Genomic DNA, 25423 nt, shown 5'->3' on the forward strand with positions numbered 1-25423 from the left:
GCGCGCGCGCGCGCGCGCATGGTGTGAGGCTGGAGACTGGGAGGTGCTGACACAGTAACAAGAAGGGTAGGTATGCCCACATTGCTGCAAGGGGGGAGAGGAGAGGGCAGGCTCTGACTGTTTTTCATCATCACCCTAGTTGATAGAGTAGGGGCCTGTTAGTGTTAAACTGCACTGCATAAGCCCACCTCTAGCTTCACAGCTTGTTCCTCCAAAGAACTCAACTAAGCCTCACCTGGTGATCTGAGCTGTGATCTCAGCTCTACTGAGGCAACCGTGCCAGGGATAAGTTGTGCTTTGGAAGCAGAAAGAAGACCATCACAGACACATTTGTTACCTCCTTCAGCTGACCAGAGTTCAGAATCTGCACCTGCCAGAAACACTGCGCCTGCCAGGGAAATGGAAAAAACAATTCAAACCCACACTCAATCATCCCAGTACCATTCAGTGAAGCAGGCAGGGGACTGGACTGTGAGCGCTCCAGGAACAGTGAAAAAGATATGCCCCTGCAGTCCTAACAGGACACAATGACTGCTGCCTGTGTCTAACAAGGGGGCAGACCCAGTCCAGGCCCAGCAGAGTATAAAAGGAGACTCCGCAAGGAACCAGAGCGCAAGTAAACAGGGAAGTTTACAAGTCAGTTTACTCTCCACCTCCAAGAGGAACCTTTAAGGTAAGCTCTTTCTTCTTTAAGAGTAAGAGCAGGCACTGTTGAATGGAGAGAGGCCTTTTCACTGGGCCTGAATACTAAAATGCCAGGGAACAAGTAACAAGAACTGAAGCTGAGTACTAGGCCAGTAAGCAGTGTCACTATGCTAGCACTAAAAGGATTCACTGGGAATGCAGCCACATAAGGTTTAAGTGCAAATTACATGCTCACCAACAAAACCCTTGATGTTCACAGCTTGCCCGTAATTGATTCTAATGGCTGGAGTTACCACCTCGTTAATAAGCTTCTGGGAGAAGCCAGTCTTCTGCATAGCCTGGTCAATAGTCTTGTTCAGGAGCTCCATTCTCTCCAAAGGCATGGAGTAGACCGGGGTGGGCAATTATTTTGGGTGGAGGACCGGTTACTGAGTCTTGGCAAGCCATCGAGGGCAGCATGACAGGCAGCCAGGGGCAGATAAATATTAATTTTCTAAATGCTTTAGGGGCCCTGCGGGCTAGATAGAATGGCCTGGAGGGCTGCATCTGGCCCATGGGCTACATTTTGCCCACCCCTGGAGTAGACTCTGTGCTGGTGAAGGTGTAGTTGTGAGACTGGTAGCGGTAGATCCTTTATCCCAAAGGAGAGAGGAATGTGAATCGATTCAAAAATGTTTATGCTCCTAGCAATATTTTTGAGTGATATGCTACTATTACATCATACTGTATAAAGACCACTGCGAGGAGAAAGGGGTGATTTTTGTCTTTATAGGATTGCATAGGGAAAGGGAGATTTACATCTTTGTATGATTGTAGTAACTCAGCTTAGGTGTGGCTGGTAGGAGAGAAGGCAGCAGACAGGCTAGTGGTTCTTAATTACCCGAGCAAGCCTGGCTGCCTTGGTTTTATTAGCATTCATCAACACAGCTTCTGTTGCATGCAAGTCACTTGGGTAGTGGCATGAATTTAGGACAGGCCTCATATGTTAATTACTTCATGAACTTCTCCAAGATATCTTCCACCCACATGTACATTTACAGAGGGTTCAACCAGTACTGCCAAAGAAGCTTAAGAACCGTGATTCTGTATCAGCCACTCTCCTCAAATACAAATTCCTCTCCACTGTAAATGCCTGCCATGTGGGCCCAGCCTTGTGCAGGAGAGAGTCCTACATAGGGAAGAAATACCTGCTGTAAACTAGCAAGAACTGATAGCATAATCCAAAAAGGTAAATCTCCATTCACTGCATGAGGATTATAAAAGGACCCCCCAAAACAGAGAATGCAACAATTCTAATTGAGCCATTTATAGCATTGAGGTTTTATTTCCTTCTTAAATTCCTACCGCTGTGGGTGGTACTTGAAACTATGAGTAATGCCCCCAACAGGCTAGTAAATTTAAAGGGAGGAAAGAAAATCCCTAAGGAAGAGTCACTGACTGAGTTCCTTGATAAACTGTTTTTCTTCTGCAGGTTAAGGGGATGGGTGGCAGATCCTCCTGCTTCATACTCTTTACCTTCCACACTGATAGTAGCCAAACAGCCCCCTACTGCTTCATTCTCAAACAGGTCGATTTGTACATTTCTCCCAAAATGTGTTTAAAAATGAATGAATGAATAAATGAATAAATAAATAAAGCTGCTGAGGTGCCACCAATACCAGCTCCAGTAATGACTGAAAGCACATTTCAGACAGAAGTCATGTTCTCATTAAGGTCATTGCTACAAGCTCTGAAGTCAGGCAGCCCTCGTTATTCTACTGTCCTATTTATCCAGTAAATGCTCATTTTGATGTCCTGGTAGAGCTTCCCCAGGCTCATCAGTAAACAGAGTTTTTTGCAAACAGAATTTTGTTCATAAACATTTATACACGTGGTAAATAAATGAGGAAAAAATAATGTCTTTACTTTCTGCTACCCCCATGCTGGCTGCTCAGATGGTATAGGTATAGGAGGTGCATCTAGAAGAGAGGGTCTCCAAGCCAAAATAAGCAGGAGCTGCAGCTGTAGCACAATCAGGGCTCAGGTACTCCGGGTGCTTTTGCTGTGCAGCCTTCCCTGGAGCAGGGGAAGGTGACGCAGGAGCTGCCAGTGGTATCTCTGCAGCTTGTACCAGAGTAGAGCGGTGCAGAACTGCGGCCCTAGTGTTCCCCGTGGAGATGAGGTGTTCATGCAACACCCCAAAGTGGGGACGAGGTCTGGGCAGCTGGAGCAGGTGATTGTGCCTGGGTGTGCTGCAGGTGACACGACCTGCGCTGAAGCCCATTCTCCCTGAGCGAGGCTCCTCGGTCTGGTTCCCACAGTCTTGTTCTTGCATGTTCTTCAGGGCTGGTCTCACCCACTGCGGCTGCAGGTGGGGAATGCTGGTGAAGCAGAACAGCAGATATGGTGCTGCTCTGATCTGGGGCAAGTGCATGCAGAAAGAGCCAGGTAATATGGAAGTGAAACGGATAAGATGCTGCTGGATGCTGGTGCTCACAGCTCAGAAGAGTAATAATGGGTGCAGACAGAAGTGCAGCTCCCAGGTCTAACTCATGGTGAGTCATAGAAAGTTAGTCCGATCCCTGCCATCCAACAGATGTTAGCTGTTGGATGGGAGGGTTGAGAATTGGCTCCAATTTGGAGCTGATCCAGTGAGAAAAGAGCTGTCCTCTCCTGCCTCTACCCTCCTCCCTCAGCTCCACTACTGTCTCTGGAGGGAAGGGAGAGAAGGCAAGGGAGGGAGGTCTTCTGGGGTTTTCTGAGTCCAGTTAAAGTTGGGGGGTGGGTAGATTGGTGCCTCCCAGGTGAGGGGCTCCAGTCTGCCAGGTCCTCTAATGCAGCAAGGCTGAGAACCCCAGAAGGGACCTCCCTCCCCTGCCTTCTCCCCTTCCCATCCAAAGCACCTGCAGCTTACTGTGCTGCAGCCAGAAATTAAGTCACTCCCCATAAAAGTTTCATTTGAATGCTTATGCAGTGAGGATTAATTTGTCACAGGACCAGCCCTGCTTTTCTCTTTGGGCAAGGCTTCAGAGTGCTTTCAAGGGACTGAACACACGACAAACGTCATTTCTGTCTGCACCCATTAAAGAGAAAGGAGATCTTGGTTTTCCTTGCATGGGGACCTGAAGCAGCAGTTTCTCTCCACTGAAGGGAGTTTCATATAGGGACAGGCCTGTGGCTCACGGCAGCAAGGCCCCGGCCCACACCTGATTGATCCCACCCCTGGGTGCTGATCTTCTCGAAGTGTGGCTATGCGCAGCCCCACCCATGGCCATGCGCAGCCCCACCCGCGTGGCGGGGGGCAGCATGGAAGGAGCCACGTGCTGTCCTGCAAGCCAGGGCTGCCCATGCTCCCGGGTGCGAGGCCGCTGCAGCACTGGATGCAGCCTGCTAGAGGGGCCGCAAAGCCTTGAGAGCCTTCCTGTGTGACGGACAATGGGGCCCATGCCAAGTGGCAGTGTCTCCAGGGGATGGACTGACTTCAGCCTTGGCCTCTCCCACACAGGCGGCTCCTGCGCTCCCCTGGCCTGGCCCTTGGGCTCTGGCTGTTGTACAGCCAGGCAATACCCCCACAGGGGTGCCTCCTGGGGGGCAGCTGGGAGGTGAGGGGCACCAGCGGGGCTGAGGAGGTTGTATGGGGGAGTGAGCGGCACCAGCAAGGACAAGGGGCTGTGGGGGACCTTTCATTTTAATCATGGATTTTGGGGGTTTTATCAGAACTTACAATTTTTTTATTGGGGAAAACCTGGACCCCTGCAAATGAGTTACAGTATGAAAAAAGGTTAAGCAGCTGGGATCTGGCTCTGCTACCCTACAATGAGCCCTACCTGCCAGGATGTGCTCCCCCAGGCAGCCCCCATGCCCAGCCCCAGGGCTGCTGCATGTCTGGAGCACGGTGCCCGGTACCAATCCTGCGTGGGGGGCTATCTGGCGCGTGGCCCCGCACGCAGCCCGGGAGCAGGAGCAAGAGAGTGGCAGCCAGGTGCATGGCAGCTCTGCGTCTAGGGCACAGGGGATGTCGCAGAAAGTACAGGCGTTATGGGGGCTGCGCTGGGCGCCATGTACCCGGCAGAGAGACTGCGGTTGAGGAGCCTCGTGCAGCAGGGAGGCCGAGCAGAGATGCTGAGCCTGCTTGGCACAACCTCCTCATGCCCGGTGTGCCCAGCCTTGCCCTCAAGCGGCTCCCCTGCCCCAGCGCAGCCCCAGCCAGGCTGGCAGCACCGAGCCCCCGAGCAGGGCTGAGTGCCCAGTGCTGCCTGGGGCACGGGTAGGCCCAAGGTGAACCCAGACTTAGTTTTAATAAAGTTTCAAGCATGTAACACTTCCAGGAGGAGGGAGCAGGGCTGGGTCCTGTCCTGGAGGTCTTTTCTCAAGTCCTAGGTCCAACTGGAGGCCCCTGGGCTGTCCGTCCTCCGGGCAAGGAGTGCCCCGTTTTCCCAGCAGAGGCCTGTGTCTGTCTTTCAGGGAGGGCTGTCATGCCTGGCTTGGGAAACGCTGGGTGGGATCGTCCACAATGAATGTGATGGTGGGTCTTTGGTGTCGGCCCCTGGAGGGGTCTGGACCAGGACGTGTCTTGCACTTCAGCCACAAACGAGCAACTTCAGTGAGGCCGGGTGCATGGGGGGGCAGGGTGCTTCTGCAGGTGAGGCCTACAAGGCAGTGGGAAGGAGCAGGTCGTGGATAAGTGACTCAACTGCCGGTTTCCCGGATTGCCCCAAAATTGTGAAATCTGTGCAAAGGTGGGCGGTCTTCGCCACAGCCATGACGTGAGATTTTTAAAAAGAACGGAAAAAAATTGTAAAATAGGAAATGGCGCCAGGGGCAGGCGGGGGAAGGTGTTTCCTGGCGCCCTCCTCGCTCCTCTCCCTTTCCCAGGCCTGCCCCCGCGGGGTCCCGCTGCAGCCCAGCACCGCCCTCGCCCTCATCACTTCCGTAGGAGAAGGCTCATGAGGCCAGGCCGGGCCCGCTCTCTCATCCGCGCCGCTGGTGTAGTGGTATCATGCAAGATTCCCATTCTTGCGACCCGGGTTCGATTCCCGGGCGGCGCAGAAATTTTCTTTCCCCTTCTTTTTCTTGCCGAAGTAGCACGACAGCTCCACAGACCTCCCGCGCTCGGAAAAGCAACCGACAGGCGCTCCGCAACTAATGCAGTTACCCCAAAACACAGCGAGAACCAGCTGTATTAAGGAAGCAAAGGAGGGGCACTGCGCACGCGTCAGACGATGGCGGGGATCAGGCCCTAACTAGCGCATGCGCGCAGCAGGAGACTTAGTGCGCATGCGCCCTCAGGGGCGGGGTGGAGAGCTCTCCGCGCATGCGCTTGGTTCCCTTCCTCCGGTCGCCGGGCCCTTTCGCCCGCCGCCGCCGCCATCTTGAGCCGCGTTTCGGGCTCATTGTCCGCCAGGCGGGCGCGGCGGGGCCGCGGCGAGAAGACCCGGGGTGGGTGGTGGGGGCCGCGGCGGAGCCATGGAGGATGAAATGCCCAAGACCCTGTGAGTGGGAAGGGGCCGGGCCGGGTTCCCCCACCCCCCGGGCGGGGTTTGGCTGCTGCCCCTCGGCCCCCCCCCCGCGCCCGGCGCTGGTTCCGGGGTCCCCCCTCAGGCGCCCCTGGGCCGGCGCGTTCCATACGGCCCCGCGGGGGGTCCCGGCTCCTCATTCCTGGGGCGGGGGGGCGCAGCATGGCCCCATTCCCCCCACACCTGCTTTGGTTCCGTCCAGCCCTGTCTCCTGCCCCAGCCCTATCCATTGCCTTCCGAGGGGGGGGACTCTGCCCTGCACCCTGCCATGCACAGAGAGCGGCAGGCAGCCTGGCAGAGCCTCCTGCTGCTGCAGGGGAGTCTGGCTTATCTCCTTGCAAGGCATTGCAAAGAGGCCTGAGACACTGCAAAGCCTCTCTATCAGAGGGGAGAGGCTTTGGACCCTTGCAGGGAGCTGGAGGGCAGCACACAGGGGCCTCCCTGTTTCTTCCTCTCCTTTTCTCCCTCTAGGCATCGCCTGATCTTGCCTCCTCTCTCCCAGGAGGGTTTGGTTCTCTGCAGGCTGCTCCTCGGGCTCCCTGGCCGGTCTTGCGTACAGCTGTGGCCATGTTAGTTTGCCCTGGAAACCTGCAAAAAAGAGCCTGTAGATGGAGTGTCTCAGTGTGATCCTGACCCCTGACTGAAAGCCTATATAGATAGCCCAATACCACACAGTGGGTTTCAGAGTGGGTTTCCCTAAAAGACAGTGTAATTAATTGAGTCCCCAGTGCTGTATATACATTTGCACAGACAAGTTTCAAGAACTCGATATTTCAGACCCTTTTGTGTGTGTGTGCTTGTATACCTGTGTGTGTGTGTACCTGTGTGCACAGGTATGCCTGTGTGTATGTGCATGCCTGTGTTGCTCATGCGTCTGTGTGGGTGCCTGTTTGCGTGTACATATGCGTGTGCGTGCGCGATAGGCTTTGAAATGGATCACGTTGAATGAAAACTGCCAGCCCAGCTGTTTTAGAAATGTCCAGCTGGGATCCACCTGCATAGATCCTGAGTTATTCACCATGGTTGTGGAATAACATTCTTTTGAAATGAGCTGGAATCAAAGATAGCTGTAATGACCAGACCGTTCTTATTGGGTTAGTGCTTATTGCAGTGCACTGAAAATCCTGCTTCTTTATCATTCTAGTTAGCAGTTGTTCATTTAGCTGACTCCATGTGAAAGTCATGGAAGAATTGGCGGTGTTAATCTTCTATTTAGGTTTCTTTCCTCTTCTGACAGACTTTATCTGAAGTCATTTCTGCTGCTTAGACCTCATGATTTCACTATATTCTACTAACTTGGACTCTCGTGTAAGCTGCTGCTATTTATCACACCTTGCCCTTAGTGTTAATATAGCTGAGGGAGACTTTTCCTCAAGGTGAGGGCAGAACTTCTGCAGTTGCCCTTAGATGATGCTTTGCACGTATCCCATGGGCGCAATAAATAATCACTACACAGCAAAATGAGATTAGTGTGACCTGTGCCAAATCTTTTGGTCCAAGTTTGCCTACGTGATAAGTATTCTGACTGTAAAAGTAGAATATTATCTTTCTGATAATATTGTAAAAGTAATGAACTTTCTGATTAATTGATTTCAACTGTTTGGGACATCTGGAAGCAGATGGGTCAGAGCTTCTCAATCCCACCCCACATATGCATGTTTTAATTTTTCACTGGTATACCTTTCATTTTTCCCATAGTGGTGAGTTTCTTGTCTGGAGTCTTGATTAATGCTCTCTTTACTTATTTTGAGTAGACTACTTCTGCTTTGGAGAATGAATAGCTTGCTCTTTTAAGTACATATGGCCTGTTGGAGTGAGGGGGAAAACTCAGATGCGTTTCCAAACTGCAAAAATTGCTTTTACAGAAAAGACTAAGAATGTTATTGCCCTGAATCCATTTCAAGAAAGTCATTACAATTAGGTCATCTAGAAAATGGTCATTGAAATTTAAATTAACCTGCAGTATTAAATAAATTTACTCCTCTCATTTTTGCTGCAACACACTTTCCAGCATGAGAGTCTGGAACTTGCTCAAAGAGTCTTACTATATAGTAAAGTAATAGTTTTACTAAAAATTCTTTCTAGGGATGGGTTGCATCCCAATTTTCAATCAGATGGTCTTGGAACAGTGTGATAGGACACCAGGGTCTTTTTTCCAGCTTCTTAATTTTATCTTGTTCTTTAAGCTCTTTCTGGAGGTCATAGGTTAGCTTAAAACACCTTTTTCCCATAGTGATAGCTCATATAATTCTCCCACTTTTTGGGGTGATTTTTTTTCCACGAAAATCCATATAACAACCACAGTTCTCTAAATGTTGAACATACAAATTAATTACAGTACAGCCAATGTTCTTGAAATCTGCTAGGACAGATTGCCTGTATAGCTGTTGCTTTATTTAAAATATAAAAAATATTTTCCTCAGAAAGATCAGATAGGGTTCATGTTGTGTTGTTCCACAGTGCTATTCAGAGATATACACGCTGATAAAAATGAGGTGTGGGTTTCTTGTGTGCAGCCATCCTTGAACTAGGTAGCTCTGCTTAATGAGCATCAGATTAAGTACAAAGAGGCATACCATTTAGGGAAGATGGAAGTTCCTTACATTCCCATGGAGTTAATCTTCCTGTCTCAATGTTAGCCAGGCAACCTGATGGTCAGTGACGTGCTAATGCCTAGTCTTGCGTTTGGTGGGCATGTTTATTTTTTACTTGGACATGGACACACAAGAAATGCAAGACTGGACCCTTGATTTATTTTTTTTAAAGTGTTCCAAATTGTTCTTTTGCACTTTGGTTTACATGTGAATAAAGCCAGTAGACGTGGTAGAGCATAGAAATGGATGAGACAAACATCCATCATTAGTATAGTCAGGCAGTTGAGCTGTAGCAAGTAAAATTAATTTACATTCCCGCAAATGCACGTAGTACCAATGAAATGGGTTTTTTTGTTCTGAGAGAGGAAGGGGGTTGCAACCGTCTTGTCCTTCCCATGTCACTAAGGTTAAGGAGGCTTTAGGCTGCAGGTGTTGGTGGGCCAGTTTGAAAGTGTGAGGTTTCCCACAGTGAAGCTTGGTGTTCTCTCTCGGCCTTAGCTACTGTTTGCGGTTCATAGGCATGTAGCATGTTTTAGACCCATTTTAGGTTCCACTGTGCATTCAGTTGTAACACTCAAGTTCATGCCTACATATTTGTCTGATTTCATGTATTTAAGTCTACATAAGTTATTTCAGCGTTAGTCCATAGAGCAGGGGTGTCAAATTGATGGAGTCCCCTGGGTTGGATCCATACCATTGGGCTCCTGGCAGTATCTGGGTAAGCAGTGGCAATGGAGTGAACAGTAGTAGGAGGAGAAGTAGGGGGTGCAAATGTTAGTAGCATAGTGAATACTGGTGAGGCAAATGGTGGTAGTGAATCAGAAAATTGGGGTTGAAAGGGACCTCAGGAGGTCATCAAGTCCAGCGTTTATCATCCTGTGGATCATAAGAACATATTAAAGGGTTGCAAACAAAATTTAAAAATGGATTCTCTGAGAAAAATATGGGAAATCGTGGCTTTTCCCTTACAGGCTGGCAGAGTTCCAGCCTACAAGGCACTGCTTGGGCTACTCATGTTCCACACATACCTGCCCCATCCCTCACACTGGGGGCCTGGGGTGGGCAGCAGCAGGTCAGGAGTGAGGGTCACTGGATCAGGACTAGCCATGAGTGTTTACAAATGGGTCCTAGTACAAAGAAGGTTGAGGACCACTGATCTATTCCAACCCATGGTCAAAGTAGGACCAGTCCCAACTAGATCATCCCAGCCAAGGTTTTGTCTAGCCAGGTCTTAAACCTCCAAGGATGGAGATTCCACCACCTCCCTAGGTAACCTGTTTCAGTGTTTTACTACCCTCCCAGTGAGAGAATTCTTCCTAATATTTAACCTATACGTCCCTTGCTGGAGCTTGAGACCACTGCTCCTTGTTCTGTCATCTGCCACCACTGAGAACAGTCCAGCTCCGTCCTCTTTGGAACCTCCCTGCAGGTAGGGGAAGGCTGCTGTTAAATCGCCTCTCAGTCTTCTCTTCTCCAGATAAGCCCAGTTCCCAGTCCTCTCCTCATAAGCCATGTCCCCCAGTCCCCTCACCATTTTGTTGCCCTGTGCTGGACTCTCCAATTTGTCCACATCCTTTCTGTAGTGGGGGGGCCAAAACTGAACACAGTCCTCCAGATGTGGCCTCATCAGTGCTGAAGAGAGGGGAATTATCACTTCCCTTGACCTGCTGCCAACACTTCTACCAATGCTGCCCAGTTTGCCATTAGCCTTCTTGGCAACAAGGGGACATTGCTGGCTCATATTCAGCTTATTGTCCACTGTCACCTCATGGCCTTTTCTGCAGAGCTGCTGCCCAGCCGATCAGTCCACAGCCTGTACTGGTGCATGGGATTATTTTCCCCTTGGTGGGGCAAGTAGCACTGTGCACAGCCTTGCTTCACCCCTGCCGATGGGCATCCCCAGTGGGGCCTTGTAACTCTGATTTCTACAGTGGGCTCTGCCCCTGAATTTCTGGGCCTGCCTGGAGCCCCCAAAGACAGATTATGTGTTTGACATCCCTGCAATAGAGTATCTTATTTCACCAATTGTCCAGTTCTGGTTGTTTCACACAAGCTGTCGTTAACTTCTTCCCTCCAAGGCATCACATGCACCACTCATGTCCCTGATCTGCTTTGGAATGCTATTGTTTGCATTGCATTCGGCACAGATGCATTTAACAGGCTGGCGTTAAGTCTCTGTCTTTTTTTTCTTTTTTTTTTTTTAAATTGGTACTGAATAGTCAGAATAATACAATCTACCATCTATCTTCCAAACGATTGGCTTCATAATTGTGCCTTCCCTTCCATTAAGCTTTCCCAGTAACATATCAGAGAATATATTTAGAATGTTATGGATTCAAAATATCAGTCCTGTGCTACTTCTCAGAATATAAGTACCTGGCATTAAAATAGAACAGCTGTTGGCATTCGGTTAGTCTGAAGTGGTTGCTGTGGCAAGCTGTCTTTCCTATAGTGTCTTCTAAATAGCTTGTCATAGCGCACATTTTTTTAAACATTCGAAAACAGAGCAAACGTTATTTTAAAACTAGCTGGGTTAAGGTATATGAAATAGTTGTCTGATGTATAGATCTGCTTTCAAGCTATCTATAGGCTTCTTTAAAGCACCATTTCCATTAACTTGGGCCAGCTGCTACCTGTTGGAATGCTGAACACCTTTCATACCTGTTTCTTGTTAACTCTTTGAGAAAAAAGTTTTAATATTCTAGACATGCTTGATATCAGTCCACACTTTGTATGTCATGCTTCAGTCGATAAGTTGGGCAGAGAGGAAAAGTTATTAACTACTCAGGAAGACCATGATGAGAAATAAGGGAATGAAATATTTCTTTGTTACTATACGTGTCTCCATTTTTCTGAGCATACGTGCACGTTTTAAACATCCTACCTTAAGGTTTTGCAGCAGCTATCCTTGCCCACTAGGAAAGCATTGATGGCTTCTCTTGTGCGTGTTACACTGTTTGTATGCCTATTCAGACTTTCTGCACATCTACAAAGACATTCTCAAGTCTGTGCATAGAGAAGGGAGATGTTAACTGTTTTTTTTACCTCACTGACACTAAGGCTTAGGAAAACGGGTAGCGTGATTATGCATGTTATAGTTATTAATCCTGCAGGGATGCATTTTTGTCATGTGCACTAATGTAAAGTTTTGTATGGCTGCCAAGCAGTTATCTAACAACATCCAACCTTAGGCAGGGATTCAAGTGTAATTATCCAGCTGAAGAGCTGCCATTCAGGCAAAAATCAGTTTGTAGATTTTGGCTTTTTAGGCAACTTTGACTTACGAGCAACTGTTAATGAAGCTAGACTCAGAAAACCACATGAAGACTGCTTAAGTGGCTTGAATTACTTGATACGCTTTCGTATTCAAAGCTGAGTTTTAAATAAGAGGCTAGCTATTATCAGTGTATCCGATGGACATAGACTAGGGGGTGCTGCTTAACTTAGTTATCAAACATCAAAAAGTAGTTATTCATCTTAACTTCACTTAATCACCTGGCTGCCTTATTTGAAAAATGTTGCTAAACCACAGGGACAATGTTGCCTTGGCAAAGCAGGAACAGATTCATTAGATTCTGATTGTGATGAAAGTTTCTACAGGAATATCACTAAATATAGAGTACAGTATTATTTTTTCGTAATGGATCAGGTCTTTAGGCATGGACTTCTATGGAGTAACAAAAGAGGGTATCTGTGTGATTGCTTTAGCCAGCATGCATAATTCACCCATTTCTTGTCCAATCATTCTTTGTTTATGAGAAGCATGGTAAGGAGCTCTTGCTTTATAGTTCAGATTTATTGCATTTTTTTTCCAAACCATAATGCAATTACTTACCTAAGCAATTTCCAAAGTAGGTACAGGTCCATGACCTGTTTGGAGCTCATGTGCTATGCTAGCAAGCACAGGTATAAACAAGAAAATCACTATTTGTACTGACAGGATTTAATTTAGTTTATTTTGTAACATCATTTGCCACACAGAAAAAGTGCTGTTAGAGAAATCTGTATTTTCTGTACACTTTTCAGACTCAGGAATTTTCTTTTGACCTTCCTTGTGGCTTGACTTCCTTTTTTTCTACTGCTGAGGTTGCAAAAATGCCATGGAAGCACTGTTCAAAAGGCACTAGATGCTGACAGAGGTGAAGAGGAGCTTTAGGATGTCCCTCAGCACAGCCTGGTAGCTTCAACCCTGTGAGGTTTCTGCTTTGAAGCACATGTTACGACTGTTAAGAAATCATGACTCTTGTCAGAAGAGAGTTAACAGACCTCTGAATTTTTCACCATCACATGCTGTTTACAATCGTGGCATATAACACCAAATTAAGACAGCCAGCAAGGTCTGCATAACTGAACAACTACTGTAAACATTTTGCATAAGAATCTAACCAGTATGGATTTAGCTGGTTGGTTCAAGTGGTATATTTTGGAAATTGCCCATTTCCTGCACTTCGGTCAAATATAAACTAAAATTAGGGTCTAAAAATATAAAAATAATGCAGTATTGGCATATGGGATGCAGTAGGAAATGCCCTTTGTTTACAGACCTTCATTTCCCTTTGCTGATTTAAGTTTCTGTCCTGGTTTAAAACACAGTCATTTGAAGTGTCTTGCATTTCCAGTTTGGCAAGCTAAGTTGCCATTAGGAGGAGATGGGGAGTTACTATGTTAAAAAGTTTTACTTAGTGATCCGAGAAGGGGTCTCGGGGACCAGGACTCTAGGGTTCCCTGTTTAACTGGCCTAGTAGTTTTTTTGTTTGTTTGTGTTTTTTATCTGATACTTCTCCTTTCTTTGCCTTTCCATGTGTTTAGTGGAGGGTTGCACTATTCATTCACTTTTGACCTCCTCGGGGGTCAGGGTTTTGTTTGCTTTTATTGGGAAGGAACTACATTTTGTTTCCCAGTAATTGGAATTTGTAAATAATAAAAATGATACTTTAATGAAATAAAATCTTCAAATACTTGAGAAGAGATGCTAATCAGTTTTAGGGTCAATTTATTAATGAATGATTATCATTCTTCTTTATTCCCCTACTTTGCTTTCTTTGTTTACGGTATAGGCTCTGTAAGTCAGGGGCTTTCTTCTGCTGTATGCTGGTGCCATGCATTTTGGAACAGGGTTTCAATCTCAGTTGACTCCAGACACTACAATAGTTCAGTAATATGTATGGAGACAGATCATTCCTGTAATTTAAGACAGAATTGAGGTGCCTGAGGATTTGTGCTTTGTTCAAACCATTTCTTTTGTATGTACCAAACTAGCAAAAGTTCTCTGTTATCATGTTTAATTATGCTGAATGGGTAAATAGAAGGGACACTTAACTATGTAAACTTCTCTTTATTCTATTAGATACGTGGGGAACTTGTCAAGAGATGTGACAGAAGCCCTAATCCTCCAGCTGTTCAGTCAGATTGGACCGTGCAAAAACTGCAAAATGATCATGGATGTAAGAGTCTCTTTTTTGTCTAGCTGTTTGCCTGCTTGTAACATAACAGCCTTCTAAAACATTCCCCCAAGCTTAACTTTTCATAATCTTCCTGGAAAAATAGCTTGATTATAAAGGAGGGTCCTGGGAAGAATAATGGCCTGTTAAAGCAAATTTCAGCATCATTTTTGTTACTGTATAATGATGGGTAGGATGTTTTTAGGGGCAGAGCAGTCTATTTAGCTGCAAACGGTTGTTTGTTTTACTTCAATGGGATCTTACTTAAAAAAACAAAAGAAACCAAATGGCTTTGAGAAGTTTTTTTCCTGTACATTTCATCTCAATTACTAAGTCTTTCACATGTAGAAGCAGATGCCAAATACAGTTAGTGAAATCTGAAAGGGTTTTAATAACCTGCTTTTCAAACAGACGGCTGGAAATGATCCATACTGTTTTGTGGAATTTTATGAGCATCGACATGCAGCTTCAGCACTAGCAGCTATGAATGGACGGAAGATAATGGGTAAGGTAAGCTATCATGTTTAAAGGGTGAGTTGTGGTGGAAGTATGTGTGTTGATATATCAAATGATGTGCATGAAATATCTCTTTAGACTGAACCAGAACTGCATCACAAGTTAAACACTTTGTTGTGTTTTGTTAGTTATGTAACATTAGAACTTAATGCGAGTCTTCCCCCCACCCCATTCTGGTGGTAAAGCTGAATGCTAGCTATGGGAAGAGTTGAGTAGAGCTTTATGTGAGACTAATCACTCTCTCATCCCACCACTACAAAAATCTTTCCCCTTGTTGCTGTTCCCTCTGCACTCTCTCTTTCATCTTTCACCTGCAACTACTCCAGTGTGCTTAAATCCTGTCCTGGGGAAAGAATCTTACCTCTGCCCACTTCCTCCTTCTAGTATGTCAACAGCCCTCAGAGGTATCCCACTTCTGTTGTGCAGTTCCAATTGAGAGGAAAGCTGGGGTTCATAAATGGGAGGGAACAGAGAGTCAAAAATGTCATAATAAACATCTTACTTCTGCTCACCTTGAGAGTAAGAGACTAGCAGAGTAAGATTACTCAAAAAAAAAAAAAAAAAATTACCTTCGCTGTGGAATGGTTTAATATATCTTGACAGAGAACATAATAGTCTAGGAAACTGGAACTTCTCAGCTATTTTTTTATCACAGACTGATATATCTTGTGCCCCTGCAGTATAAGAAATAAATGCTAATAATCTTTGAATTTGGTTGTAATATACTTAATGTAACCTTAGCAAATAATATTTGCAGGAGGTCAAAGTGAACTGGGCAACAACCCCCAGCAGCCAGAAGAAAGATACCAGCAGTAAGTGTCCCTTATGCTTTGAGTACTTGCTATGTTTGCACAAATAGTTTTTAAGTATAAGCCATAAGCACCATACTAATGTTTGCAGTAATGTTTTGATCGTTATCCTAAGATATTATTTAATGTGTTTGTGTTAATAAACTTAAGAACAAATCTAATCTTTGTCATCAGGTAGTACCGTTGTCAACACACAGCGTTCACAAGGTAATTGTATCTTCTTAAACATAAAATGAAATCTCTCAAGGGTTTCCACTAATCACCCAAAGCTATATATGGGTTTTATGTTCTGTTTTTTTAGTTTTGGTAAGGCCTCCCCCTCCTGTCCTATTATTGCATCAGAATGTGATCTAGTAGCCACTGTTTCACTCTGGTGCTGCCTCCTTAGCCATTTGACCCCATCTGTCATGACTTCTAGAGTTTTCTTTCAATGTAAGGGCAAGATTATTAGCTTTCTTCAAGGCTGCTGTCTGTGCTGCTCCATACAAGAGTAACTAAATGGCTCTTGAAATTGGGTTTGTTCGTTTCTTCCTTTCATCCCTCTTCATGGCAACCCAGTGTGTTGCTTCTCTACTTAGTCAGCCTTAAACTACTTTTAAAATGTTGGGTTTTACTGAGCTACTGTTGCAAGTAGGCTTATGTTTCCTGTCTGCTTTTATACAAATGAGTCTGTGTAGTATTTAGAAGTGCTCTATGAAAAAATGTTTAAAAAATGCAAAAACTCCTTAGATAAGGGATTTTTATTTCTCTCCAGTGCTCTTTATAATTGCTCTGACATAAACTGAAGGGATTACTGTTTCCGTTCTGTTGCCTTCAGTCTTAGTTCACTTGCACATGGATTCACATACATTGAATTCACATGGATTCACATGGTGTAATGGCTGGGCAACCAAAACTGTTGGCTTTTGAGAAAACTGTCATATTCTTTAACATCAAACTGTTGCAATGCAAGGTATTTCTTTGATTGTTCTTCACAAAATATGATTTAAGCCAAACGTTGTAGCTAGGTTTAATAGCTGTCCTGCTTGGAGCAAATTTTTTCTACTTTGCTCACAAAGCCACTAGACATTTCAATTGGTAAAGTTTTGCCTAATTAATGAGCTGTATATAACATTTAATTTTAACATTAGCATGGCAATACTAAGATTTTGAAGTAAACTTTTTCTATGAAGTAAACATTTACGTGTGTTTATAGCAAAATGGTGACTGGTTATGAACACAACTGTAAAAATACCAAAGTCAAATTAAAGACTTGTGTCATCACAGCAGTACCCTTAAGACTGTTGCTGTAAGGTCACCAAGTGATGGCTCTATTAAAAACAGTGATAAGGATTTTTCATAGTATTTTAGAGAAAAAGGATGCCAGTTTTTATGTCTCTGTCAGTATATGGAAGCTGATATAATGTGAAATTGTTATGCTGCTACTGTCACCAGGAATAGTCTTCAAATTTGTAAATCACATTTTTTCTTTTTCCCAATAAGACCATTTCCATGTCTTTGTTGGAGACCTCAGTCCAGAAATTACAACTGAAGATATAAAAGCAGCTTTTGCGCCATTTGGGAGAATATCGTAAGTAATTGCATAGGGCAGATCAAATAAACATGCCTCTTAACTGGAGACGAGCGTGTGTTTCAGTAAGTAAACATTCATTTAGTTTTTAAAATCCCTGCAACGCTGGAGTATACATTTAATCTTTCGTTCCTAAAGAGACTTGAGTTGAGGAGGAAGCAGAGGTGCATAAATAGGCTCATCTGCTGGCACTTTGATCTGCTTCATTAGAAAAATTATGTATTTACCTTCTTTTTTGGTTCACATTGCAGAAATTCCTGTCTAACTCAGAATTTCATACTGGAAGCTTTTTGCTTGTAACCATGGGTTATACGTTTTATTCACCACTGACAGTCAGATGTGTAATGATTCCTAGTAGTAGCTTAATAGGAATCTAATTCTATCTGCATATTGAGCTCCTGTCAGACTGCAGTTTGGGGTTGATAGTCTAGATGTGTTATACAAGTGTTCTGTTTACTTAAGTAAGTAGTCAGTTATATTTCTACTTAAATAATTTTATTGGCTGGGGGCTTAATACCCACCTTGTGGCAATGCAAAGACCATGATGAGGTTAGGCTTCATTGTACTGGGCTTTTGTTAAAAAAGTCTCTATAACAAAGCATAGAGTCTAAGAGATGGGACCTCTTGGGTGGATGATGCAGGTGACCTGAGGCAACAAGGAGAATAGCCTGTGTGAAATCATGGGTGATTGATAATAGAAGTTGCAGCTCTCTACTGCAGTGTTGTACAGTTCCCACATTCAGTGTTTGCTGTAAAGCTTGAATTTTTGTCTGTTTTTTCAGAGTTGCAGAGGGTTTTTTGTTCCTAACTTTAAACAACTTTTTGATTCCCTGTGATGCTAATTATACTGGGCCTGATGCTTTGTGATAACAAGCAGAGTACTTTGAAACATTTAATCAGAATAACTCTCTTCTCACAAAATCCGCTGTATTAGACTAGTGATTCTCAGCCAGGACTCTAAGTCATCCTGGGGGTGCCACCAGATCCTTTGAAGGGTGCCACAAGGTGTGAGGAGATAGGCTAAGCCGAAAAGCCATGCTCAGGGTTGTCCCTGTCTGGATGATCCCCCTACCCTAGGTGCCCAGCCCCTATGTAAGAAGGTAAACACTCTTAATATATACATTTGTTTTTGAAATAGGATGCCACTTTGTTCAAATAAGGTATGGGGGAGTACCTCCAGCCCAGTGAGGGGTCCCTTCAGTCCAGAAGGTTGAGAAACACTGCCTTAGATTTGACACCTGCTTGATTTCCTGTTATGGGAATTAAGAAAAAAAGATCTGGAGATCCTTGTGTCAGAGAATGCTACCTTTGCACAGATCACATAGTTTTAGTTAGTGTCATGCTATAAATACAGCCTGCCTGTTGCTTAGGTGTGTTGCTCTGTGGCTGAACGTGTGCACTCATGGATAGCTGAAGGGGTCTGGTTGTTTTTAAAATAGATCCACAGGCAGAAGAATGAAATGTGGGAAAGATTTCCCTGAAACTCTAAAAGAGGTTTTTTATAAACTAGCAGACCCTTCAATAATTTGTGGATGAATAGGGCAGTTCTGATTATTGTTTTAAAGTGGAGCCTTGAGAAAAGAGTTTGGCTGTCCTGAACTGGAACTGAAACTTTGTAAGAGCTCTTAAAGCATGCAGGATTTCTGGGCTTTTCTTTGTGTTCCAGGAAGTTTCTGGATAGTGTTGAATCGCAATGTAGTGATAAAGCATTTTTATCCAGATTCTAAGGTTTTTCTTCAGTCATCTTTAAAATACTTTGCGTGAGTGACTCTTATAGCTTTCCTGTGTGGGGTATTCAGGGCACAGTTGTAAGACTAACTGGCTGAATTGTCATGGCTGCAGAACTTCTACAGATTGTCTTGGCTGGGGCTAATTTGTCAGAAAACAAAATGGAATATTGTTTTACCCAATGAATATAACTAATTTAAAATCCTAGCTTTTGGGGTTTTTGTTGGTTGTTGCTGTCATGTAGGAAGGGGTTAGTTGCAGGAGGATGGAACTTTATAGTTACTAAGTTCAATTTGAAGATATCCATGCTGTTTACAGAAAGAAAAAGGGAGATTTCAAGTCTTAAATGTAACTCATCTTGGTTAACAGCTATTTTCTGGAAATGTGGTGGGTATTGGTGTGGTTTTGTTTGTTTGTTTGCTTTTTTATTTTGATATCTTGATTGTTTTTGATTAAATGTCTTCCTTATAAAATTCAAGGTGAATTAATGCATGATCAGCATACAAGTATTTTTGGTAACTTTTTTCTATCTTTTTTTATGCACACATACATACATTTTAATTGCGGTCTCCCATTTAAACTTGGTATATGCATGTTTTCACTTGTTCTCAAGTCTTATTTTCTAAGTTTTCAGTTGAGGGTAAGTATAGACTAGTTTTTTTTCCCCCCTCTTTTAGGCTGTTCAGGGAAACTGATCTAATAAAATTATACAGATGTCTGTTCTCAGGCAATTTGTAACATATTACCCATATTCAAGCGTTCTTGATGGAAAAAAGAATAAGCAGTGTAATTCTTGTTGTTTCAAAAAGGGCTAAGCTACTTTTTCTTTTTGTAGTGTCTGGAAGTGGTCTTTTACTTTGGCCTTTCAGTGATCTACAAAGCCTGTGGACGTGTGGGAAAGTATTAGGATTTTAATATAGATTGTAATTATTGTAATTTCCAAGGGGAAAAAACTCGTCTCATAAAAGCCTTGTATCCTCTTTTCTGCCCTGCTAAGTGTTTTGCACACTTTACACGAGTTGATCTGAACCATCTCATTTTATGAAGCTTTGAAGCTACATTGATTGCATGACTTCCTGACTGTTTTGATTTGTCTTGTTTTATCAAAAGTGCCTGTGTGTGTGGGGATAGGGAGGGCAGGGTAAGGTAACACATGTGGGTTAACATCTTGATACTTGGCTAACTTGTACACAAATCGCCTGAGAAACACAATTTAATTAGACATTCTACAAGTGGGGTTTAGCTATTGTAGCTGGGTCTCTCTTATTTTTTCACTCAATCTCAAATAATAGGGCTCTGGTTATTTTGCAGAGTGTCTCTGAAGAATGGACAGAATTGCCATGGCTAACTACAAGCTACAGTTCACAGTGGACAAACGTTGTAGTTTTCTTATTTACTTTTATACATTTTTGCTCTTTATCTTTTGTAGTTTTCAATCAATCTTGTATGATTGCTGTTTACAAATGCAGTTTAAAGTGATATTAGTATATAGTTTAAAACGTATATGTTTTTAGTGTTTTATTTTCTTCAATAATGCAACCATTTCTGAAAATGTTGATTTTTCAAAATTTACAGCTGCCCACAGTCCAAAAAGGGGGTAACGAATTGACCTGAGAAAATTAAAGAATTCAGTTAACAGGCGACGTATGCCTTTTAATTCCTATTTTTTCATTTTTTCTCTTTTATATTTTTAATGAATAGGTAGAATGTGTTGGCAAATAGCAAGTTTAAAACTGCGTGGTTAAAGAGAGCCATTCAGCTAATGTTAGTCAGCTTTGTGGCTTTAGTGATTCATTTGAATAGCTGCTTTGACCATGCTTAGTGTCTTAACAGTATGTAAACGCACTTTGAACTGGGAACCAACTTTTGTAACATTTACATTAATTAGAGAAGCTATTGATTTGCATGTTTACAAAATTAAGTTTAATTTTGCTACTACATAACAAGATATTAGTTAAGTTCTGTTTAGAAAAGGAGAAAATTGCTTTGAATGTGTTGCTGGCGGATTAAAGTGTTCACTTAAATAGAAGGTGAAAGATGAAAATGTGCTGTGTGTGTGACTTAAATTTTCATTTTATTGTTGTATATTTTTTAAAACATTCTAAACTGGCCATTGCTTCTACTTTTTAGAGATGCACGAGTGGTGAAAGATATGGCAACAGGAAAATCCAAAGGATATGGCTTTGTTTCTTTCTTCAATAAATGGGTAAGTGACAGTATTGTAGAACTAAGGTGTCTGAAATGATACCAGATAATTTGAAGAAAAGTTAGTAAATGGTTTTGAATTTTTTAACCATGTTTTTGCTGTAGTTTACCATCTTATAAAGTAGGGAATACTGTGATGTTCTGTGTAAGCATATCCAACGTTTTTAAAACTCTGGAGAAGTGGTATAAAAATGCAGAATATGTTCTTTGACAAAACTGCTAGAATACTTGCTACTCTCCCCAGCTTTTAAGTTGTGCCATTTTTCTACAACTTTTATACTTTAAATCCAAATTATTCTCAGCTAAAATATTTGTTGTGGGAGAATGACGTCTTTAAACACTTACACTTTTGTTGAACTAACCTCTAAGACAGCTGAGAGCCTCTTTCTTACCCTGTATTATTACCTCTGTAATGTTTCCCTTTGACTGCTCGCTCCCTTCCCTGCTTTACCTTTTTGCTTCTACCTATTTATATTTTTACTACATCCTCTCTCACTTTGAGCTTCCCTCATTCCTGTTTTCCTGATCTCCAACTATTTTCTTTTTCACTGTCAGCCTCTTTTCTACCTTGTATTCTATCACTGCTATATCTCCCTTTATCCTTTTCTTTTCCCCCTGCTTTCTTTCCCCCTCCCCTCTCTGCTTTACTTTTTGTCTTCCTAATTTCTGCCTATTTCCATTCTTACTGACATCCTGCCAAACTTTTATCTTCTCTCATTTCTTGGAGTCTCAGAACAGCAGAGAATCCCTATGCCTGAAGAAGGGTGACTGCCTGAAAGCTTGTTAAGAACTTTTTTTCCAACTACTCCGTTGGTCTAATAAAATATATCACATCTACTCAAAGAACCTTGCCTGTTATGTAGGGGGACATTTATGCAGGATTGCCATACTTGTTAATTATCTTTGTCACGGAATGAACATTAGTAAACGTTAGTGCTTTTTTTTACTTCCATTTACTAGTTTGACTACTAAACATGGCATCCATGTGTCACAAGGATTCCAGCATACTGCTTGCTTAAGTCAGGGTGCTTACAACATTGGCTGTCTCCAAATCTCCATTCTCCTTTGAAAAACGTCTCAGGGGTGGGATGAGTGTAGGGCAAGCCGTTACATGGTCTGTCTGTTTTGAAGGGGGGAATATTTAAAAAAAAAAAAAAAAAAAGTTAGGCTAACCCAGGTTAAAATATTAGGTCTGAGGGGTGACTTCTGTGCAGGGCTGAGGGTAAGTTAGTGGAATGTCATTTGAAAGAAAGCTTCCTACAAACTACATAGAGCAGGCTTACAAAGTAGATGTATATAACCCTCCCTTGAGTAATTCTCAATTTGTCTGATAACTTTATTAATCCTGCAGGGTTCTTATGTTGTTGTTTGTGGTAATATGGTAGTGTCTTGGTTTCTAGGGTGTTTTACCACTGCTGTAGCAATACTGTTACTCCAAATGATTAATTCACTTTTTTCCTTACGGATAGGATGCAGAAAATGCTATTCAGCAGATGGGTGGACAGTGGCTTGGTGGAAGACAAATCAGAACCAACTGGGCAACACGAAAACCTCCAGCTCCAAAGAGTACATATGAGTGTAGGTTACTTGCTTTCTTTTCATCTTGGCCCTCTATCCAAATTAAAGTAGAAATATGACCTCATAATTCTGAAGATACTAGCCTTCTATCTTGTGTATGCACTTCAGACAAACTTTTGCTTGAAGAAATAATTAAAAAAAATAATACTTTAAGCAAATGTCTGTAATCCTGTTGTTGCTAACCTTTAATATTTAAAAAATCCTCAGTTGCTTTTTAGCCCTTAATTTGTGGTCTTCTCAGTCAGCTTGGATCAAAAAAGTAGGCTTTGATTTCAGTTCCTCATTCTTATGCATTGGCAGTGTTTCGGGGGGGGGGTTGGTGCAGATACAGCAGGAAACTGTTCAAATCTCCCCTGGTAGAATAGAATAATTGCTTTAAGTGTCTAAACCTGGTTTTATGGGCTTAGGTTAAAAGAATACCACTCTTAACACTTCACATGTCTACAATTCTTCCATTCAGTGTTAGGAATTAAATTTTGAGGTCATTGTGTATTTTGTATTTATATCTTTACTTTTTTTCCCCATACCCTCTTGTTTCTTTATTCTGGTTTTAGTGATTGCTCAAAAAGAGTAAAATTTAAAATGTACAGGAGAAAATGGACTGGTCTCTTTAGTCACTGCCCCAAAAATCCTGTGAATCTTTGTATTTGTGAGCCTCTTCAGATGATGCAACTTGCCTAGGTAAAAATCTCTCGAGTCTTTAAAAGTAAAAAGTGTTTATTTTAAAACTATCTTTCAGCCAACACCAAACAGCTGTCTTATGATGATGTTGTAAATCAGTCCAGCCCAAGCAACTGCACTGTATATTGTGGCGGTGTCACATCAGGACTAACAGGTATGGTGTTTTCTCACTGTTGATCATCTCCAAAGAAGTGTCTCTGAATAACCACTGTGTTTCCTAATTTGGATTATTTTCCTTTTGTACCTTGTAGAACAGCTGATGCGCCAGACCTTTTCTCCATTTGGGCAGATAATGGAAATTCGAGTCTTCCCAGATAAAGGGTACTCATTTGTACGGTAGGTTGGTTGGTTGTTTTTTGCTTGAAGTTGTAACATAGTTGGTTGACTTGTCCAAAGCAGTGTTGACAAATAACCTGAATGTTTCCGATAGCAGTAGCCTAGATGAATAAAACCTGTGTACACTTTAGAAGGCTGTGCGCTGTACTGTTAGGTTGTATGGATGAAAAGATCCTTGCGTTGATGCATCTATACTAGCAAGACTGCATTTCATGCCAGCATAGTAAAACTATGACTGGCCTTACTAGTGAAACAGGGTTTTCCAGCAGAAGCACTTTTTGCCTGGGTCTGCTTCTGAGGTCCTCAGCCAACACAGCTGTCTCTGTCAGGGGCAACACCTCTGCACGCATCTGACAGGCCTAGCTGTGCTGGCAGAAGTCTGTTTTGTTGGCCTGATATTGCACTAAGCTTCATGTCTGTGTGACTGGTTTTATTCATTTTTGATAATTTGCTCTTGATCCAAATTAACAATCTGGTATTTAATTTCCCTTTTTATAAACTCCTTGAGGTATTGAGTAGAATTTTTTGAAGTCCTGAAGCACACCTTATAGTGTTCCTGTTTTCTTCCACTGTCTTAAAGCTAGATAATAAAAAATGTAACTTAAAAACTTTAGGTTTGCTTGGGCTGTAAAACAGTTGCCACTCAATATGTGTGTGTGAAACAAGCTGCTCAGGTTTGGCTTTCTGAATTCTGAATCTGTGATAATACTGCAATATTTGAGTGGACTTGGAAGGATCATAAGAGAAACTAAACAAATGATTTAATTAAAGAAGAAAAAATTAAAAGAAAAACACTAACTTTTTAACAAAGCTAAAATGTTGGGTTTCTCTTACCTAATAGATTCTACTTAAATGATTTTTGGTTGGGGGGTGTCTCTTTTTTACTGGGAAGATGTATTTATCTTGATCTAACTTCTTTATTTCAACAGGTTCAATTCTCATGAAAGTGCTGCACATGCAATTGTTTCTGTTAATGGGACTACTATAGAAGGGCATGTCGTGAAGTGCTACTGGGGCAAGGAAACTCCAGATATGATCAATCCAATCCAGCAGGTCAGGAAACTTTCCTCTTTTAATTTCTAAAATGGTGGTTGTCATTTTTAAATTAATTCTTAACTGATGTGTGTCATAAGATTCTTTCTGCATGTTGATTTTGGAGTGATGGGTTCTGGATTTCAGGCTGCTGTAGCAACATAAGTTCTCATATTCAACTCTTTCTTCTACTGTAGATATCTGCCCTTTAACATATCTGATCATTTTTAAAGTGTATGGGAAGTTCAGTAGTGTGAAACATTTGGAAGCATTAAAACTTTCGCACATGTTCTGTTTCATGCAGCTAATGGCTTCAGCTTTGCTCCGTTTTTTTGCAGAGCACTCAGGAAAGTAAACACTGTGGCGAACAACATTACCAGCATTGTTTATGTGGAGGGATACAGGGAGGTTTGGGGTTTTTTTTAAGACTAGCTGGATGATTTGTTGATGAAGAAACTGTTTTCTTAGGAGAGTGTTTAGCACATGAACTTCAAGACTGTAACATTATTTGCAGAATCAAATTGGATATCCACCTGCTTACGGGCAGTGGGGCCAGTGGTATGGAAATGCACAACAAATCGGTCAGTACATGCCTAATGGCTGGCAAGTCCCTGCATATGGAATGTATGGACAGGCCTGGAATCAGCAGGGATTTAAGTGAGTATACTTCCTATCTAGTCCACATGCCTTAAGTCATTCTCAACCAGGGTGCCAAGCATCCAGGGGGGGCTAGACCCTCAAGATCTTTACAGAGGTGCTGTGGGGTGTGCAAACATGATTAACAGTATAAACC

At 43.0% G+C, this 25423-nt stretch overlaps 2 protein-coding genes and 1 non-coding gene across 4 annotated transcripts in view; 2 read left to right on the forward strand and 1 right to left on the reverse strand.

Moving 5' to 3' along the window:
* Positions 1-35: 35 nt before the first annotated feature.
* PCYOX1 (prenylcysteine oxidase 1) lies at positions 36-2236 on the reverse strand (the record flags this gene model as incomplete). The annotated part of the gene is given in 5 exon segments (XM_019514297.1): positions 36-388; positions 881-1014; positions 1208-1276; positions 1639-1842; positions 2115-2236. Coding segments are annotated over 5 exon segments (693 nt in total), but the record flags the coding sequence as incomplete, so codon positions are not given.
* A 3365-nt stretch (positions 2237-5601) lies between these two features.
* TRNAG-CCC lies at positions 5602-5672 on the forward strand. Its single transcript has one exon. It is a non-coding gene; the product is annotated as a tRNA-Gly (tRNA).
* Positions 5673-6009: 337 nt separating this feature from the next.
* The window catches only part of TIA1 (TIA1 cytotoxic granule associated RNA binding protein), a 27750-nt gene continuing 8336 nt past the window's right edge, over positions 6010-25423 (forward strand). The window contains exons 1-12 of one of the 2 annotated variants that reach the window (XM_019514357.1): positions 6010-6116; positions 14082-14178; positions 14587-14685; positions 15449-15503; positions 15675-15707; positions 16983-17070; positions 20929-21004; positions 22473-22581; positions 23321-23416; positions 23514-23598; positions 24528-24651; positions 25145-25287. In XM_019514357.1, the coding sequence (XP_019369902.1) occupies positions 6091-6116; positions 14082-14178; positions 14587-14685; positions 15449-15503; positions 15675-15707; positions 16983-17070; positions 20929-21004; positions 22473-22581; positions 23321-23416; positions 23514-23598; positions 24528-24651; positions 25145-25287 (1031 nt within the window). In that variant the 5' untranslated portion in view covers positions 6010-6090. The remainder of the gene's footprint in view (positions 6117-14081; positions 14179-14586; positions 14686-15448; positions 15504-15674; positions 15708-16982; positions 17071-20928; positions 21005-22472; positions 22582-23320; positions 23417-23513; positions 23599-24527; positions 24652-25144; positions 25288-25423) is intronic. The other variant, XM_019514358.1, reaches the window with a different exon arrangement.

The sequence above is a fragment of the Gavialis gangeticus genome, unplaced genomic scaffold, assembly GCF_001723915.1.
Source record: "Gavialis gangeticus isolate Ggan-Ray unplaced genomic scaffold, GavGan_comp1, whole genome shotgun sequence".
Taxonomy (NCBI): domain Eukaryota; kingdom Metazoa; phylum Chordata; order Crocodylia; family Gavialidae; genus Gavialis; species Gavialis gangeticus.